The 20,223-nt window shown below is 44.3% G+C and overlaps 1 protein-coding gene across 2 annotated transcripts in view; it reads right to left on the reverse strand.

Moving 5' to 3' along the window:
• LOC119390606 (uncharacterized oxidoreductase MexAM1_META1p0182) overlaps window positions 1-20,223 on the reverse strand; it is a 54,890-nt gene that overhangs the window by 17,396 nt on the left and 17,271 nt on the right. Inside the window, exons 2-5 of one of the 2 annotated variants that reach the window (XM_037658195.2) lie at window positions 14,926-15,065; window positions 12,307-12,399; window positions 6,463-6,601; window positions 4,596-4,636 (exon numbers count right to left, since the gene is read on the reverse strand). In XM_037658195.2, the coding sequence (XP_037514123.1) occupies window positions 4,596-4,636; window positions 6,463-6,601; window positions 12,307-12,399; window positions 14,926-15,065 (413 nt within the window). The remainder of the gene's footprint in view (window positions 1-4,595; window positions 4,637-6,462; window positions 6,602-12,306; window positions 12,400-14,925; window positions 15,066-20,223) is intronic. The other variant, XM_049414876.1, reaches the window with a different exon arrangement.

A 20,223-nucleotide genomic window follows, 5' to 3' on the forward strand; every position in this document is an offset into this window, starting at 1 on the left:
TTCCCCGACATGGAAGCTGTTTCAAATGAACCATCCTGGTGTGTCACTATTTTCCCTACATGGAAGCTGTTTCAAGCGAACCAGCATAGTGTCAGTCACTATTTCCCCGACATGGAAGCTGTTTAAAATAAACCAGCATAGTGGTAGTCACTATTTTCCCGACATGGAAGCTGTTTCAAATGAACAAGCATGGTGTGTCACTATTTTATCGACAGGGAAGCTGTTTCAAATGAACCAGCATAGTGTTAGCCACTATTTGCCCGACATTGAAGCTGTTTCAAATGAACCAGCATAGTGTTAGTCACATTTTTCCCGACATGGAAAGTGTTTCAAGTGAACCAGCATAGTGTTAGTCACTATTTTCCCGACATGGAAGCTGTTTCAAATGAACCAGTATAGTGTTAGTCACTATTTGCCCGACATTGAAGCTGTTTCAAATGAACCAGCATAGTGCTAGTCACTTTTTTGCCCGACATGGAAGATGTACCAAATGAACCAGCATAACGTTAATCACTATTTTCCCGACAGGGAAGCTGTTTCAAATGAACCAGCATGGTGTGTCACTATTTTAACATCAGGGAAGCTGTTTCAAATGAACCGGCATGGTGTGCGGCTATTTTCCCGGCATGGAAGCTGTTTAAAGTGAACCAGCATAGTGTTAGTCACTATTTTCCTGACATGGAAGCTTTTTCAAACGAACCAGCATAGTGTCAGTCACTTCCCGATAAGGAAGCTGTTTAAAATAAACCAGCATAGTGGTAGTTGCTATTTTCCCGACATGGAAGCTGTTTCAAATGAACAAGCATGGTGTGTCACTATTTTCCCGACAGGGAAGCTGTTTCAATTGAACCAGCATGACGTGCCACTATTTTCCTGACAGGGAAGCTGTTTCAAATGAACCGCCATTGTGTGCGACTATTTTACCAATAAGGAAGCTGTTTCAAAGAACCAGCATAGTGTTAGTTACTATTTTCCCGACAGGGAAGCTGTTTCAAATGAACCATCCTGGTTTGTCACTATTTTCCCGACATGGAAGCTGTTTCAAGCGAACCAGCATAGTGTCAGTCACTATTTCTCCGACATGGAAGCTGTTTAAAATAAACCAGCATAGTGGTAGTCACTATTTTCCCGACATGGAGGCTGTTTCAAATGAACAAGCATGGTGTGTCACTATTTTATCGACAGGGAAGCTGTTTCAAATGAACCAGCATAGTGTGTTACTATTTTCCCGACATGGAAGCTGTTTCAAATGACCCAGCATAGCGTTAGTCACTATTTCCCCGACGTGGACGCTGTTTCAAATGAACCAGCCTGGTGTGTGACTATTTTTCCGTCATGGAAGCTGTTTCTAATGAACCAGCATAGTGTTATTCACTATTTTGCCGACAGGGAAGCTGTTTAAAATGAACCAGCCTGGTTTGTGACTAGTTTCCCGACATGGAAACTGTTTCAAATGGCCCAGCATAGCGTTAGTCACTATTTTCTCGACATGGAAGCTGTTTCAAATGAACCAGCCTGGTGTGTGACTATTTTCCCGACATGGAAGCTGTTTCAAATGACCCAGCATAGCGTTAGCCACTATTTTACCGACATGGAAGCCGTTTCAAATGAACCAGCATAGTGTTAGTCACTATTTTCCCGATGAGGAAGCTGTTGCAAATGTAGCAGCGTAGTGTTAGTCACTATTTTCCCAACATGGAAGCTGTTTCAAATGAACCAGCATATTGTTAGTTACTGTTTGCCGAAATGGAAGCTGTTTCAAATGAACCAGCATTGGGGTAGTCACCATTTTCCCTACATGGACGCTGTTTCAAGTGAGCCAGCATAGTGGTAGTCACTTTTTTAACGACATGGAAGCTGTTTCAAATGAACCAGCTTAGTGGTAGTCACAATTTCCCGACATGAAAGCTGTTTGAAATGAACCAGCATACTGTTAGTCAATATTTTCCCGACATGGAAGCTGTTTCAAATAAGCCGGCATAGTTTTAGTTACTATTTCCCTACATGAAACATGTTTGAAATGAACCAGCGTAGTGTTAATCACTTTTTCCCGACATGGAAGTTTCTATTGCTCGTCGTTCTTCGTTGTGCACGGTCTGCTTCTTTAGAGAAACAATGTAACGATGCATTTCTACCTTTCCGTCACGACGACATGCATTTTGGTACTCAAAGCTGAGCTCTATGAACAGCGTTTCTTTTTTCCTCTTTAGCGCTTGTGCGTGGCGAGATGGTAACTTTTCAAGAACTAAACAGGAACTTCACAGCGGGCCGCATTGTGGAAACTTGTTTCGCTTCACGGTGGATCCTGCATCTGCTGCTTTCAGGGGCGCCCGCTAGGTGGCGAGAGCTGAGGTGGAATCACGAATAATTTTATTCTTACTTGGAGGATCTATTGGAGATTCAACTGATTTTGTTCTGTCACTCACTCAACCTGACAATTATTCTTCACACTCCTTTGCCTTTCAAGTGCCATCACATCTGCTCGCCGCCGTTCATGTGTCAGCAGAGTTAGCTTGCTATTTATAACCACATGAAGCGATTTCTTTTGTTCGTTTTCACAAAAATGCTCAATATAGCAACCACTTAGTATCGAAAAATGCGTGACCTTACTCCTGTTCAAATATGTTCAGCTCCTACGCGCAGCCAGAAGTTCGTTGGCGGTGGTCACCCCCTCCCGGAAAATTTGCATTTTTATGCGTAAATGTATTACACGTACAAACACGAGCATCCACGGGAACTAATATATTGATGAGATCACCCCTCCGGAAATAAAATCCACACTATGCCCTGGTTCAGCTTTACAGGTTTCGTCTTGCCAGTATGATCAGCTTCTGCATATATGTGATTTTCTACACAGTGCAACGTTCATGGGTATTTCGTTGTTTCATTAGTTTTCACTAAGCAAGAAAAACCATGAAGTATTTGCACTCGTACATGCGTTCAAACAAAAAATGTCCCACTTTTCTATCCAACCCCCTCCCCTCCCTGTACACGACAACATTTAGGCGCTGTAGATATTTAAGAACTAAATAAAAGGAGAGCCTTTACATAAACCATTGGCTCTTTATCGTCGACTGACAGGCTGATCATTAGAGGCCAGATTTTTAGGCAATAAAAAGGCGTGTTTTAGGCGCCCAAAATAGGCAGGCAAAACAACGCTTCAGACCTCCCAATATCGTAACTATACGCACAATAAATTTTTACATAAATGCAAGTGATTTCAAAGCAAAATGTGCGCGACCTCTATTACGGCAGGAAAACAAAAAAAAATTATCGTTTAAGGTGGTACATAGGCACCAACAGTTGAACGTATTCGTACAATTGTCGTTTGTCCGTAACGCTTTGCAGAACACCGTCTACCCGCTTATTCTGTAGCATGGTGAGCTAATTGCCGACTGTCGAATCAACATACTCCTGCGTGCTTTTGTTTTCGGCATGACTGAGGAGGGTAGAGAATCAGCAGACATCCAGATCGCTAAAAGACCAGAAGGAAGGAATTCTTCCTATTGGCCGCGTTGAATCGCGTAGAACCAGTTTCTCCCCTGGAGGTGAACACCTTAAAGAGTCAATTACAAAATAAACAACCGCTTGCAAATAACATTTTTCTTTCTTTTTTTTTTTTTTGCTTTTCACTCTCTCCTGAAGACCCTCCGCAATTTCGCATTCGCCAACCGCTCACGCCATGTCAGCGCGGTGGCGTATGCTCGTTGGCGCGTCCCATTTAACTGCTGCTGGCGGTTGTTTCAAGCAGTTGGTCGAACTAGAGGTCTAGGTTGAATCCCATAGAGTTCCAAACAGTCAGTGTTGCGCGGTAACATGAATAACGGTCTCACACTGCACCGGGAAGCGAAACTTGAGTTTAACTAGTGTTCATAAGGGCGCCCATTTTGAAAGCACGCATTTATAGGCTCTTATAGGCATTTAGGCACGAGCGCCAAAAATAGGCATTTATAGGCACTATAAAAACACTATAAAAGCCCTCCATAGCCTCAAATTCGTGCTCAATATATCAAAGTTGTGCAATAGGAGCGCAAGAACAACATAGGCATTTGCCTAAAGTCCGGTCTCTACTGACCATTTATATTGACGGATTATAAAAAATATCCCACTTTTCGCCAGCTTTCACAAATAGTTGTGAGACTTTCATCATCGCGACCATTGTAACCAGGATCCTCAGTTAAAGTCAGCAATTTTTCTGTGTGTTTCGAGTCTATCGAATTGCTGCTCAGCTCGCCTTCGTTGAAGGAAAAGAGGAAGGAAATGAACGGCCACTGTCTGTTCGCCTTAAGAACCCACTGTCGCGAGCACTAGCGCACGCACTGTCTCGACAGACATCAGTAGACGGCTCGTATGCTACTGTAATTGCTGTGCTTTCACTGCTTACTTCGAGTCAAGACGACACACACACCACGAAAACCGCCTCGCTCCCTGGAGCGGCCATATTCCCTTCCACCTGCTCTCTGTAGAGTTAGGCGAGATGAGACTGAAAAGTGTAAGCTGATAGCCTTACTCCGTATAACCTTCCAATTTGTTGCTATCGCAATCACTGCATCGCCCTTGCGGCGAAATCGTGAGTTTTGTCCAATCGTACTTACCGCAATTGTCGATGCCACGCTCGACACATTCACGATGCTGCCTGCAATATATGCGTGGTATCAGTAAGCAGCGGGGTACACGAAGATCGGTAGCAGCAATGCGTCCTTCTATGTGCTCGCTATTGCAATCTGGTGGCCTTGTTATCGTTGTCGCTGTTAAGCATTGTTGAGTCGCTGCCGACTTCTGGTGACATAATGAGAGTGCGACCGTTATCGAGGCCCTTTTATTGGCGGCGGAGCCCGGCCTTTCTCGACGCAGATATCACACCTTGTGATTACTTCGCGAGAAAGCCTGGGCTTCGGTCGAAACGTCGACTTAATAAGCAGTTGCTTTCGAAAAGAAGCATCTGGATGTACCTTTTTCTGGATTTCACCGTTCGGAAACCGATGATACCTCTTCTATATATTTATATAATTGGTGGGCAGACAAATTAGAAGCAATAATGTTTAGTCAAGTGAAATAATTGTTACGAATCGAGCATGTACCTGACTGCCCACAGCCCTAAGAGATGGCATTGTAAGTCCAAACCAGCCCTCCCCCCTCTCTTTTTTTATTGACATGATATAAGGATACGTTGGTGCACGGATAAGGCGCCGGCTACTTTTTAGCTCTTAGAGGTAGGTGCCTAACATAAAGCACACGGGGTCCAAATTTCTAAGCACAACTAACCCGCAGCACATACAATATACAACTTAGCGTAACAGTCAACACATAACATAACAGTCAAAACAACATATTTAACAATCACATATATCTGTACATACGGTGATGTTAAAAAAATGAAGAGCAACCGTTGCCTAACATAACCAAGACAACAATAGTCAACACGCACATAAATATACACTGTGCCGTTCAAACACAACAAAGCTTAAATGCGCTAGTAACGGCAAAGAATGCCACTGTCTTCAAAAAAAATTAGTGCTTTTAAAGCACACTTCTGTAAACCTCTTGTTGGTCGCGGGCCCAATGGTTTCCTTAAACTGAGTGGTCTGCGGTCTAATGTCATTAACGATGATTTAAGTCGGCGTCTTGATGCGTCGTGTTGTGGGTGTTCTAGAAGGAGGTGATATATGTCTTCATCTACGAATCCACAATGACAGTCAGGAGTTTCAGCGCGGCCAATTCTGTGTAAAAAATGCTTGGTGTAAGCAGTGCCTAGCCTTAATCGATGAATAAAGGTTTCCACACGTTTGTCTATATAGAGATAGCGGAATTTCAAGTTCAATAATAAGATCTATATGATGTCAATAACACCTTTTAGAGTTTTGGCCAAACCATGTAATTCTACACATATTGAAAGATTTTGTCTTTGAAACGCTGCGCAATTCATTTTTCGACATTGGAATAGAAACTATATCATTTTTGAGATGTGCTTGTCGTGATGTTTGATCAGCTGCTGCGTTGCCAGAAATGTTGCAATGTACCGGTATCTACTGGAACATTATTTCATGACGCTTTTGATTTACCTTGGTGAGCTCTTTATGTGTCTTGTAGAACAGACTGCTATTGATTGTTTTTGCTTTTGTGCTACAGAGTGAGGTTAGTGGCGCCTGCGAATCACTGAAAATTACCCATTTTTGGGCATCTCTTACAGAAGTGATAAATTTTATGGCACATAGAATAGCGAATAGTTCAGCTGTTGTAGGCGCTTCTTCACTCTCGTTGTTCACGAACATTATGTGAACATCAACAGAACCGTATTCACCTGTAATCTGTGCGCGTTTTTTGTTTTTGTTTTGTTTTTATGGCCAGCAATCTTAATCGACAGTTTCTAACAAGAGCGTGCTTTATTCCTACCATCCTGTAGGCGTTACAGAAACCCATAGGGCTAATGTGTTCGGAAGCATGCACGATTCCAAACCTCACCTTTTGCTCGGCGTAAATGTGGCACAGCGTATTTTATCATCAAAAGTGGACCACGAAAATTCGTTTCCCAGACGCGGTTGTAGTCTTCTATCGTAGAATTTTCGAGTGTCCGCGTCATAGTTATTCCTGCGTTGTTCACCTGCAATAAACAAGGCGAAAACAGAAGCTTTCAACTCAAGCTTGTAAGTGTGGTTCCCTTCTTCATCAGGTAAAATATGTTCTCGAAGAGTGACGTTGCTAGTAATTCATCTCCTTGTGATGACCGACGCCGAAGGAAGCAAACACAAAGAAGTAACTAACGCATGAATGCAAAGATGGTAAGTATGACACGCGCTGACATGCGTGTGTGTGTGTGCGTGTTATTCAATATAAAAGCCGGCTGTTACTTGTGAGAGCCGTATTTATGTTGTTTTATTTCCTTCTCTTGGTTATTGTTGTGCTGTTAGCCGCGGTGATGAAATATTCAAGCACTTCTGATGATGCAGCGTGCATATCGCATGACGGCAGTAACACCGGAACAGGGCGATATAATTCGAAGCATGCTCACTGCGTAGTTGTGTTGTGGGCGCAGCAAGCTTCTTCGTGCTAATCGTTGCTCTTTTAAATCGATTTCACGATTTTTAATAAAAAAGCGCCTGTTTCTGCCGCGTGTGTTTTGAGTGGACATGTAAATTTCATTTTCCTTTGTTAAGTAGTGTAAATAGATATGGTTTAAACAAGCCTCAACAGTATTAACACATCTGTCATGATTAATTTACCATAGTGACAGGTTCCACTACTTCTCGCAGCAAGGCCATCGCGCCTATTAAATGAGTTATTATTCCGCGCATACGTGCAATAAAAGGAGAGATGCTGCGGAGAAGAACAGAACATTACCAAAGAACCCGAGAGTTTCTACGAGTAGCTCGCATGTCACCGTACAAGAAAAAAAAACGCCCATTCTGACTTCACCAGATAGCGTACAGAAACCAGACACACTTAACGAAAGGAAGGACAAGACGTTTACCCCAATATGCTGCAGACTATCACATAGAAGGACGCAATTAACATACAGGACGTCACCTATTTGAGCATAGTTACTAGACCTTTTGCTAAAACTACTACGCAGAGGGACGTAACCTATAGCGCCAATGTTTTCTATGTTTAAGGCATTGCTGCACGCATGTTTATAGATGCCTCATAAGTGTTAGTGGGTAAACAAGAAGCGAACATCATCCTATAATAGAAAATTTCCAATAGTTTAGCTACTGAGGGGGAAACAGCGCAAAAACGTGACGCAGTAAGAATGACCACACAACAGCGCTTGTGTTGTGCGGTCATTCTTACTTCGTCCCGTTTTTGCGCTGTTTGCCCCTCAGCATCATGTACCAACTGGCCCTTCAAAACACCCTTCTGCAATTTGGCTACGTATTTGCTTCTACAACAGACTTGGTTAATGCACGTGCTCGCTGTACTTGTGATCTTTCAGCCGACCCGGCATCTAGAAGCTTCTTCTGCGTGTTCGCAATTGCATAGGACAGGTGCAGTTTTCTTGGCAACTTTCGACGCCATTTTCGTTATACGCAGCAGCGTAGAAGAAGGTGCTCCGTAATTTCATCAGATTACTCGCGAGGACAAGTTTATGCTTTTGTTTTCCCCTATTATTCATGCGAAACAACCCTGTGCAGGCCGTAACTGCTCTGAGCATGTGTATCACTGTTCGTGTAACTTGGCAGGCATTGATCGGTATGGCGAACTATATCAGCCTGTGCACCCCGAAGAATACTGAATACATATATCCATTCCTAAGCATCTCTCTTGTGATTATAGCGCAACATGTTTAATTAGCTCTGCTCGCATTTGCATTTTTTAAAATGAAGAACGGTAGTCTAACTTAGACCCACGAAAGCGCACGCAGCTTTATTCCCTCAAATTTCTTGAAGGCTTGCTGCACGATTGAAGACTACATCATGCTGCTCTTTACCTCCAATCGCGTAAGCATTTCGCATTTCATAAATGAAGGCATAATTCGCAGGCAAAATCTCTTGTTCCCTTGGGAGAACAACGCCGCTCGAGAATTCCTTAGACCTACCAATCTACATTGTTTTCATTTAGGTCACGAGCGCTAAAGCGCCGAGAGAACTGCGCGAAGTTTGGTTGAGACAGCTTGTAAGCCGCTTCCTTCGCGTAAACTGTAACCACGAGAGCTGCCGTAAAATTTTCATCATTTATAGCGCCTCTGTGTATTTCTAAGGCGATCTTCATGATCTGTGAGAATATCTGACCATGTCAGATCTGTCGATTTTATGCCGAAGGCTAGCATTTACAAGCGCGTTCTGTTATACTCAACGAACAATAAATAGAATTTGCAGCCTTTAAGCAGGATGCGAGACGTGTACAAGCCGTTGATTGCTACTTTACCGCGAGCAGTTTCCTGCATTCTTCGACAATTTTGAGGGCCTTCGGTCCATTTCGGTTCTTCGATACGTGGTTTAAGGGACGGTTGGCTTGCTATGCGTCTGTACACAAAAAATGACGGCATGTCTCCGCAATATTCAGTGCCTGTAATTGCGGCTGGCAAACCTCAGCAATCACGAAGGAACAAGTGGATGCCGAGGAATGACTAATAATAATAATAATAATAATAATAATAATAATAATAATAATAATAATAATAATAATAATAATAATAATAATAATAATAATAATAATAATAATAATAATAATAATAATAATAATTGTTGGGGTCTAACGCCCCAATACCACGATATGATTATGAGAGACGCCGTAGTGGAGGTGGAGGACTCCGGTTATTTCTACCACCTGGGGTTCTTAAAACGTCCACCTACATCTAAATACACGGGCCTCTAGCATTTCCACCTCCATCCAAAATGCGGCCTAAACCTAGTACCTGGGAATCTTAAACCTAATAGCAAGTCACTCTAGAAGAGCTGGTGCCTGGGCGACTTGGTACCTAAGTTTGCTAAACTTGTGATTCCTGGCGCAATGCTTACAACATGAAGAAATGACAGAGAAGCGACAGAGAAGCGACAGAGGAGCGCCAACTCTCAACTGTTTATTGACAGTCAAATCTGGAAAACACGTAAGCTTGCAAGCATGCTCAGTAGCAGTGAAATAGTGACGTCAGACATCATCACAGAAGCTTTCCATTAACTGATATCTACAGCACAACTGATGGGCCACTGACACAGGCGGACCATTTCCTCCTAATGCCAAACGCTCGTCACCACGTGGAACGGCACGGCATCCTTCATTTTCTCTATTGAGTTCGCCAGCGTGTGGAACGTACCAATTGAAGGCGCAGCCTGCGACCGTCTAAACGCGAGTTTGGCCGTAAGCTTTCGCAGTCTTTTGTGTTTCTCTCTTGTGTGTGTGCAATTTTTGCGCTAGATTCCTTTAGTAATAATGTCAGACCAACTAGCCCAACAAGCAGTCCTTATGTGCACGAGTATTGTTTACACCGTGCGCATGCAGAATAATGCGGTGCTTGAGTCCCTTTCCCTCTTTCCATGTTGTCATTTCAAGAAAAATGATCAATCTTTCCCAGATTCTCAGTGTTTTTCGAGGTAACATGTTTCAAATGAATAGAGCAGTCCGGGATAATTTTCTTGTGACGCTATTTCTCACATTTCTGTGCAGGACATTTTTGGGGCTCTACAAATGAAGCCTCGTGGCTGGAGCACAATGTTAGCGAACTGCACTGATGCGTCGATATATTACCTCAATATGATAATCCCATCTGCTTCTTGTTATGCGTTTATCCCAAACATTTTCGCATTATTTTGTTGGCTAGTCTGCCACTAATTTCTATCGCTTTTTTTTGTGTGGTGAAGCCTACAAAAAGGTCGTGAAAAATGGCGACAAAGGCCATCAAAGATGGCCTTTCTGTCCTATTCCGTCTTTGAGGGCACGAAGCAGCTTCGATCTACGCTCTGATGATTCGCTGAATTTCATAGCTTGCACTTTCAATCATGTCCATGTATTTATTTTCTTGCATTCTGGGTCAGCCCTATTCTTCATTTTTCATGCTTATTTAATATATTTCTGAGAGAGCAGGGATGGAGAATATTATAAATATCTCACTGTTGCCGTCTGCGCTGTTGCCGTTACAGACAGAATGTTACTAATATTTGTTCAAATGCGAAAGTAATTGGTGTACATTTAAATGCTTCTATTATTTAAAAATATTGCTTTTACCACTCTTGCTCTTTCACACTTGGGATGTCGGCACTGAGTGCGCTTGTGGCTAAATGTTCTGAATACTGAAGCCAAAGGTGGCAGCCTACGGGGCTCAGGCACCTGAGATAACTTAGCACGTATGTGCATGCGTGTATCACGTGGAAAGACATTTATTGTGGCGATACCACGAATGAGCCTGCGCTAACAAATCCATGAACTCTGCTGCACATCAGGAAAGAGCGCACAAAAATGTCACAGTACTCTACGCACGCACTGCATGCCTCCAGAGGGGAATGACATCGGTTCGGAAGATGAATGGGCCGCAACCTCTCTGTTTTATAGCAGATGCGACTAAAACCATTCCAAGGTTCTCTCATCAGCAGACTTGAGGGTACATTTCTTTTTTCAGCTTACCAACAAACCAAAAAAGCTCGTGACTTCTAAGGTATTTTCGGAATGGAAGCGCTAGATCTTTACTGACGGTTACAAGATATCACCTTTGTATGCGCAGCTCGGTAAATGTGCGCAGAACAAGAAAAAACATAAAAGAATCATGGAAGTTATGCACGTCACATTTTCTAGCAGATGTGGCCCTGCATTTATTGCTATCTGCAAGCGCGTATTAACTTCTCTTTCAATGAGTATGGCCTCAGCCACACGCGCATTTGCAGTACATTGTTAACACTAATGATTTCATAGCGAAATGATTGTCGTTAGCTGATGTCGCACATTCTTCCTGCACCAGAAAAAGTCACATGATGAATAAATTGATCGTGCGACTTTTGACTGTTGCATTGTATGGATAAATGAAGTGAAGAATGCAGTCAACTAAGAAGAAAAGCACGGGCGGCTTTCGCCTTCGAGTTGTCTTAGGCGAATGCATGACGGACCGTGTGACTTTATTACTATACAAAGCGAAGTACATGACATGGTTAATGTTCTTATATTCTGAGTGAGCGTGCCGCTTCATGAAAAACCCTGCATGAAGTTTTCCTGGGTTATCAAAAATTCTACACATGCCTTGTGTCTTACGCAAACGTCTGGGCGCGGAGAGGGCGTAGAAAAAAAAAGCACTGTAGACGTTTATGTTTGGCTTTGTCATCTCCGCGCCTAGGGAGTTTGCATAAGTACGCATGACCAAATAGCTCGAACCAAAGCTTCGCCTTGTGACTGCGCGATCTGCTACACACGATTTTATGCTCTAAGGCATGCGAGTCTTTCGTTTTCTCAATGGTTGCGCGTATGGTCAGCAGGTCCATCAATGACAATATCAGGTAAAGGATATTCCGGTACAAATTCCTGGTAGCGTGAAGCTTCGAAGTCCGATTACTCCCTGCAGAGTAGCAGGCAAGCAAGTGTAAACTGGCTAACCTCTCTCTTTTCAATAATGAGCTTTCTCTCTCTCTCTCTCTGTAAGCACATTATCTTTTTCGAATATCTCGGATCAGCGGCAGCAAACTTGTTCCATGGAGAGAACCTGCTGTGTAAATGCAACTGATTTTTCAACGTCACCCATAATAAAGCATAAGGCTATCTCACTTTCGGCACATTCTCCTTGCGTTGCTAGCTCCTCTCGGGCATAAAATTTATTTGCTCACTGCAACTTGTGATACGCAGTCTTAATTTTTTTTTCTTTAAAAAAAAACAGAGGAACAATGCACTCACCAGTATGTCAATTTGCCCAAAGTGCTTTGCGGTCTTCTCAACTACAGCACGAATGTCCTCCTCTACCGTTATGTCTCCTGGTGCTACTAGCACCTAGAACAATATTACATAAACAGTCACAGGTATACTGGGAAAGCATAAATATGGCACTACGTTGCGCGTCTAAATCGTAATATACAGTTCGAAACGACAAAATATCAGGTTCAGTCGAAAAAAGAAGACAGGCAGGATATCACGGCTGTCTGAGACGATGTTTCCAATTAAACGCGTGACATCTGGCGTTCTACGTTCCAGATGAAAGGGCGTTGGAAAATGCTGTAATTACGAACAGCGGCGTGCCCAGGCTCCGTTGAAGCAACTCAGCTCGTTAGTGTATTTGGTAGCCCCCTGAAAATCGGCCCACGTGGTGCGGTAATATGACGCGCATGACCGCATGACGCGCATGGTAATATGGAGCAAAAGAGATCAAAGGGCGGTTTATCGTACATAGTAAAAATTGAACTTCGGCGGCAAAGTCTTGGTGAAAAAAATCCGGCAGCTCCCATGCATTGTAAGAATAAATTTCATGCGAAGCAGTCAGCGAGTTGTAGCCTATGTCGTTTTTTTTTGTTTTTTTGTTTTGAGGCATACGTTACGAGGTGGATAAGCGTCTTTGCTTTAAGGGCACGGAGTTGAACAGGGAATAGGAAGAACAGATGAAAGGGGGAGGAAAGCCAGGAAAATTGTACGGTTGACTACTCTGCACAGTGACATGGGGTATAAGGGCAAATGAAGATAACGAAAAAATTAAGAAGCTGTATCCATGCGAACTCTCTTTTTTTTTTTAATGAGTACCAATGTATATGAAAAACACTGCAGCTCGTAGAGCAGTTAGGCCGGAAGGCGGCTGGGGCCGGGGAAAGCACCAGCGTAGCGTTAAACCGAGTGTGACATGAAGCACCTTCGACGTACACCTACTAAGAAGCAGCCAAGGAACGCCTGAGATAGGAGGCTGAAATGCAGGACGGTGACAGCGCTCGGAACGCTCACTTCGTTCAGTAATGACGCTGTTCGACTCGAGAGGTACAAGCTTGCCGTCATTAAACTACCTGAATCGCAATAATCCGCTCTCGAAGCACACACGTGCGCTCGTGTATTTTGGTTCACGTTCGGAGAGACAACTTGATTAAAATAAATTATGCAACTGCTGTACGGCGCTGCGTGCAGTCGAGGTTTGTCTTTAAAACGCCAAACCAGCCATCTGTCCTGGCCCGCGAGTACTGGCGTTCTGCAGCTTCGCGAAAGGCCGCGGTAACGATTTCTTCACGCAACGCCTTCATTTCACTCGTATCGAAAATGAAGAAATACTCGTCTACTTAGATTCACATTGATGTCAACGAATTTACAGCCTGTTAAAACTCATATGGCATCCTCCAGTGCTTAAGGCATCGCTCATCGGCTCGAGTGTCGCTTGGGAACAGTCTTTCCTATTCTCTCAGACATTTTTTTTTGCAATGTATAGTTCCCTGTACCCATGGCTCCCCCCCCCCTTCTCTGAACAGGCCGTTTATTATATCTAGGTATTGCTAACTAACAAGCTCTGCGAATAGATGATGCGGCCGCATTCGTGTCTGCAAAATATGAAAACCTGCTGGGCTTGTAAAGAAAAAAAAGGCGAAATTTAACGGCATAAAGAGTACTTTTTATTCTAGGTACACCAGTGGCCAACCTGACACGAGTGCATGCTCGGATCCACGTACTATGTAACATGTGCTGCATGCAACGCCGGCGGTCAAAGTAAGCCAGCTGGCTGAATCGTCTAAAGCAGCACGAGCGAAATACCGCCACACGTACTGTGGTGAGCAGAAAGACAAAAAGACAGAGCGAGAAAGATGAAAAAGAAACGACGGACATCACGTCGCATGAACACGAAGAAAAAGCGAGAAACAGATTAAAAGGGGTATCAAGTGCGGTCACTAGTCGAGGCAGAAGGGAGAGCAATGAAGCTTAGACTCACGGCAGCGCGCAACGTGATCACTTCAAAACTACACCTTCTGAACACACACACGGCACGAATAATTTTTTTTTTCTTAAATTTGATTTTATTTCTCATAACCAAGCTAAAAGGGGCAGCCGTCACCGACAAATAGTTTATAAACTCCTTAGTTTATGCTTGTCTCTCTACAAAAAGAAACAATTAAAAAAAAACTAAGAAAAATATCTACACACCCCGAAAGAAGAGATAGGAACTGCGGCCACTGCACTTTGAAATGTTATCCTAATACCGCGGAAATAGCGACAACGAGCTGTGCTCCGACATTCAGGGAAACCCTGAATATCGAGGAGCACCGCCGACACGATAAGTAATTGTCACATAGCGCAACGGCTACCCGCGAAGTATATTCTTTCGAGAGATTCTGCTATGTAAGCAATGGAGATCCGCTTTAGATTTTTAGCGTAATAGCGCGGCAAAACAAAAGACGAGAGCGGACTACGACAAGCGTTTGTCGGCGTGCCTTCTCGTCTTTTGCCGTTTTTCCGCGGTGTAGATCATGCAGTACCAACTGGCCCGAACCGCTACGCTTCTTTTTTACAGCTTTTCTCTCCTCGTGTGATTGTAGGCCGTGCTGCGCAGCTCACCTTGTCATGTGGAACACCCTTTGCACGGCACGCATCGGCCACGCTTTCTAAGGCCGCTTGGTTTCGCGCTGTCAGCGTAAGCCAGCAGCCGTGCGAGGCGAAACGCAAAGCCGTGGCTTCCCCAATGCCCGACGAAGCACCTGCGTGGGAAAATTCGGAGAAAGCTGAGTCATAGGGACGCATGGTTGACATGGGCATTTACATACGAAGCGCTCTCGTTGACTCATCCGAGGCACTTCGTGTGAGGTACGACGGCGGGATTCCATATAGCTCCGTTCCAAATATTTTGCATAAAAAGAAGAATGAAGTCTCAGACTGCAGGGTTAAATGCTCTAAATGCAAGCATAATGGCCCGATGCACTCTCTGTTTAGCCACTAAGGGCGTTTATCATTAGGAATCTGCTCTTACATAAATTACAGCAAACTTTGCAAATTCATGGAGCAATCAGTATTGCTAGGCAGCCCTCGACCAACGTGGAAGTTTCACATATTCTTTTATGCTCGCAAGGAACGTGGAGGAAACTGGAGTGTCTCAAATTTCCTTAGTCGTGGTCATACGAAGCCAATGCAGAACACAAAACAATGAAGAGCATGGAGTGACTTGTTCTAATTGTAGTAATAATCGGAAATATAGTAACTCTTTGTTGGACAGCGGGACATATGCGTCCAACTTTTTTGTTCCTCGTTTTCGGCGCTGCAGCTCCTTAAAGGGACCGACAACTGGACAGAATCCTAGTAGAAATGAAAAGACCGTGAAATATAGTGACTGATTCCAGCATCCTTTTCGCGTTGCGAGTAGGATTTATATTTTTAATTCGTTCTTAAAAGTAACAAAAACCAGTATGTCGTGCGGCCTCGCGGAAGAGCCTTGAAGCAGGATTACGAAGACGGTCACTTTGCTGTACGTAACCTGATTCTGTCATGCGCGCCATAATTGGTCCTCAAAGTTTGAGTATGTATAATATTATCTATTCTCGCTCTGTTCTCTGTTGCCTACGAGGTAATAGAAGTTTCTCGGTGAGAAGCGGCGCTGCCTTCGCGGCTGCCAGTGGCCCATGTAGAGCCGCGGCGCATGCGCGCGGAGTGCCCGCATGTGCAGTAAACCGCCGCGCTGGAACACGAACAGCTCTCGCGCTCACTGTTTGGAGCATGGGTTGTCAAGTGTGTATAAGACTTCATATTCGCCGCAGATAGAAAAATTCCGATTAAAAATGTTTCACGGCGTTTACCACGTTACCATTCCGCGGCTAGACACTCTTACCAGTTAGCCTTCATATGCGCTAAAGAAAACAGGTGCCCTAAAATGTGGTTGCCAGTCCCTCTAAGGAAGCTCACGCTACCACTTACCAGTCGCTATTTTCATCTCTTAAGCATACTACGACATTATTTACGCAGTTTCGCTACAATTCCACTAGGAGTAAGCACGCAACAACTCAAGGAGCACTTTTTTCATTTTTCGTGTCCACATTGCAGTTTTCGTGTGTATTTGTGGCCTAATTTAGACCGAGGCAAATATACCGGGCAAATACATACTTTCTTTCTTGCACTACAGTAACCACTTAGCATAAACGATCAGCTGTTTTTTGTGATATTTAAGCATTAATGGATAAACTGTACGTGTTTTACGAAACCAGTGCGATTCACGTGCTCCATGTTAGGCTTAGCGTGCATAGCGATAGCGTGTGGGATGTTCTGTTCTTACTAATTGCACCGTTTTTCAGCAGAGCTGCTCGGCTTTTCGTTATTCCGTGTGGCGACACCCGAAAACTATCAGCATCTTCAACCTCCACGCGCTCTCATCGTCCTCTTCAGCTTCTGCTTCGCTCCCCGAACACGAGCGCCGGTTTGTTCCGCGTGGGATGACTCTGATCGGCAAGAGAACGAGTACACAGAAAGAAGGGGAGGAGAGAGAGAAAAAAGGTAGAGATAGACGGTGAGCGAATGAGTATATATAGGGATAAAGAGACAGAAAGAGAAAGAGAGAAATAAAGGGAAAGACAGGGAAGAAAGAGAAAAAGATAGAAAGATACAAAAAGAAGTAGACAGGCAGAGAAAGAGATAGGAAGAAACGCACACAAAAAATTGGCCGCGTATCCGCGTGCTTCGCTGCAAATGTCGTCTAAAGACGATAGAAGAGGCGCTGCGTGAGATATGGACGCCATCTGGCAATACGTCGGGAAACACGAGTGCTGTGTTGCGGGCTGGTACTCCCGGCGCAGCGGCAGGCGAAGACCGGCGGTGACCAACGCGACCGGTGGGGACGCCGGCCAGCCCGAACACGCTGTTTGGCGCGATGCGCCGAAGGAGAAGAAACGTCCGCACTCAACGAGTACTCTCCACATACTCTTTTATTTACACGTCGCCTGGATAAAACAGCAATGCCAGAGCGGCGCCCCCTGTCATTCGTACAATGCAATACTGAACCGAAACCGAAACACAACATGAGCTTGTGCAGAGGGCACGGAGGAAGACAAGTTTCAGCGCAGTCGCATTTTCAGCGCAGCTTAAGAAACTAGGGTTGTAACATTGTAGGGCGAGTAGGGCCAGAAGGACCGTCACGACGAAAACCTGCCTCCTCAGTCGTATTCGCCTGGAACGTTGGTGTGGCTTCGCGTTCCCTCCTCCACTCCTGGCCTTTCCACAAAGCTACTGCCTAAGTACGAAGGCCCCTACCGCGTCCTACGTCAAGCATCCCCAGTTAACTATATGATTGAGCCTGTTCAATCATCTACGGGCCGCCGTCGTCGCGGCCGCGAGACTGTTCACGTCGATCGACTGAAGCCGCCTTATGACCCACCAGCTGTACCTGTTCCTTAGGTCGCCAGGATGGCTCCTTTTCCGCGGGGGAGTGATTTGTAACATGGTACGGCGCAGACAAGAACGCCTGCGAAAGAAGAAGACGAAGACGGTGGCTGTTGGCGCTCGCGCTTGCTCGGCTTGGAGCGCTGATCGCTTCAGCTGTGGCAATCTTTTAATAAACGCGTTACTGTCTCAACGTTAAACGCATACCATCAAGGTCTTTAAAATTGCGTATCTATGTATTTTCTGTTAAAGGAACACACCGCCTAATGCTTACCTAGTGATGTTGCGCCTCAGATATGCGTAATGTTTGCTTTTTGATCAACAATGTACACAAGTATGAACCTAGTCAGCCGTTCACGATGGCTGGCCCTTGGGCAAGTGGTTCAACTTTGGCCGAGTGGTTGAATCGAGCGACGTGCCGACAAACAGAAAGACGGACAGAAAGACAGACAGAAGGACAGACAGAAAGACAGACCAAAATTTCTGCGTTTAAGTTCCCCAAGAAAGACTATCGTCTTTAAAAAAGAGATAGAAAAAGGAGAGAGCCAGCAAAGCCGTGTATTGCATAGCATAGCAAGATGGGGTAAAGGGAAGTGAGGATGAGAAGGAGTTGACAGGGTAAAGCACAGCAGGGTGCGTCCACATAAGATCGAACACGAAGTCCCGGTCACCATTCCCGATTTTGTTGAAATTTACCGTATACCTTGGCATTACACCCAGAACAATGGTTTCGAAGTTATTTTTGCGAAAAAAATTTTGTTCGCCAGAAAAAAAAATACAACTTTTGGCCGCAAAAAAAAAAACACACTTTTTCGCCAATTTCACGATTTATGAATTTTGAGCGCACCTAGGGGAACAACGGTGCAGTTCATGGTCACAATACTTATTCCCCTCAAAGAACAAGTGAAATACAATTTTATGAGCTTATTATTGCCCTTGCTTGTCGAAGCACTTTTGAAGAAATAAATCACAAACTTGGCAAATCGCACAAAATACGTGTATTTCAGAAATTTATTGCTCCAAGCAAGTTAAAGTGACGATAATAAAAATCGGAGCATATTAACTTTGATACTTTCGCTCTCTTTCAAAGTAATTTGCGTGGTTTTGTCGCGCTCCGTTTTACTCGATAATTGGGCTGAAACGTAAGTGATTTACCAAAAACGCCGAACTTTGAAAATACTTCTCTCAAAAAGGCCACTTTTAATTTTTTTAATCCTGCTGATTGAAGTCAAGGACGTCATCTACCAATCTGCGTAAAAAAACGTTGCGTTATTTTGGTTTCTAACAAGTTATAGTGCGTGAAATGTGACCAAACCAGCCTATCGGCCACGTCGGTCGTTATGTGCTGAAACTTGGATATAAGTTAAAAATACTTGTACGAGACATAATCACAAATCAGCAGCTCCACACCAACAAATGCGCAGCCAGGTGTCATGGTTCAGCAAGCTTTGTCTTGCGATCAGCCGCTTGACAAACCCGCAGCAGCGGCCGATCGATGCTTCGGGCACTGACATTACATGAGTGCCGCTTCGCCTGCGGATGACCTCCGCTTGCTCGCCAAACTACGCTCAGAGTACAAAGGAGATAAGGAATGCATCACTGCGAAAGTTAAAGGCTGTTAAGTGCCAACAAATGTCATAATATGCAACAAAAACTCTGCCGGCAATTTCCCACTGAGCGCCTTCAATACAGCACACGTGTATCTTTTTTCCCTGCGGTTATGCCGGCAGCCGTAAAATATCGTGATAAACGCTCGACGTGCGTTGAATATTCTATCTGCTGACGGACAACAATCCAGTATTGTAAATGCGGTTTTTTAATGAAGCAAAGGACTTGGACACACTTTTCACAGCCGGCTGACACAAGTGTTCTGGCACGAGATGGAGAACAACTGCAGTTTGAGTTGCTCGATCATCGCAAGCACATATGACAGCTTTCTTTAGATGTCAATGACATTCTTTTGTGTCGTATGTTGCTCATAGAATGAACCTTATTATCCTTAGGCCATCAGAAGAGAGAAAACAACACATGAGCGCTCTACTGGAGGTGCTCACTGCGAAATAGCCGGCAGAGCTTCCGTTGCATATTATGACATTTATTGGCACTTAACAGCCTTTAACTTTCACAGTGATGCATTCCTTCTCTCGTTCGTCCTTTAAGCGTTATTTGGCGTGCAAGCGGAGCTCATTCGCAGTCGAAGCGGCACTCGTGCAATGTGAGCGCCCGCAGCATCGAGCGGCCGCTACTGCGGGTTTGTCAAGCGGCTGATCGCACGACAAAGCTTGCTGAACCACAACACCTGGCTGCGCATTGGTTGGGGAGCTGCTTCTTTGTGATTAGGTCCCGCACAATTATTTTGAACTATTTATATCCGAGTTTCAGCATATAACGAGCGACATTGCCGCTAGGCCGGCTTGGTAACATTTGACGCACCATACCTTGTTAGCAACCAAAATAATGCAACTTTTTTATGCAGAATCGTAGATGACGTCCTTG

Source organism: Rhipicephalus sanguineus, chromosome 4 (assembly GCF_013339695.2).
Source record: "Rhipicephalus sanguineus isolate Rsan-2018 chromosome 4, BIME_Rsan_1.4, whole genome shotgun sequence".
NCBI lineage: Eukaryota > Metazoa > Arthropoda > Arachnida > Ixodida > Ixodidae > Rhipicephalus > Rhipicephalus sanguineus.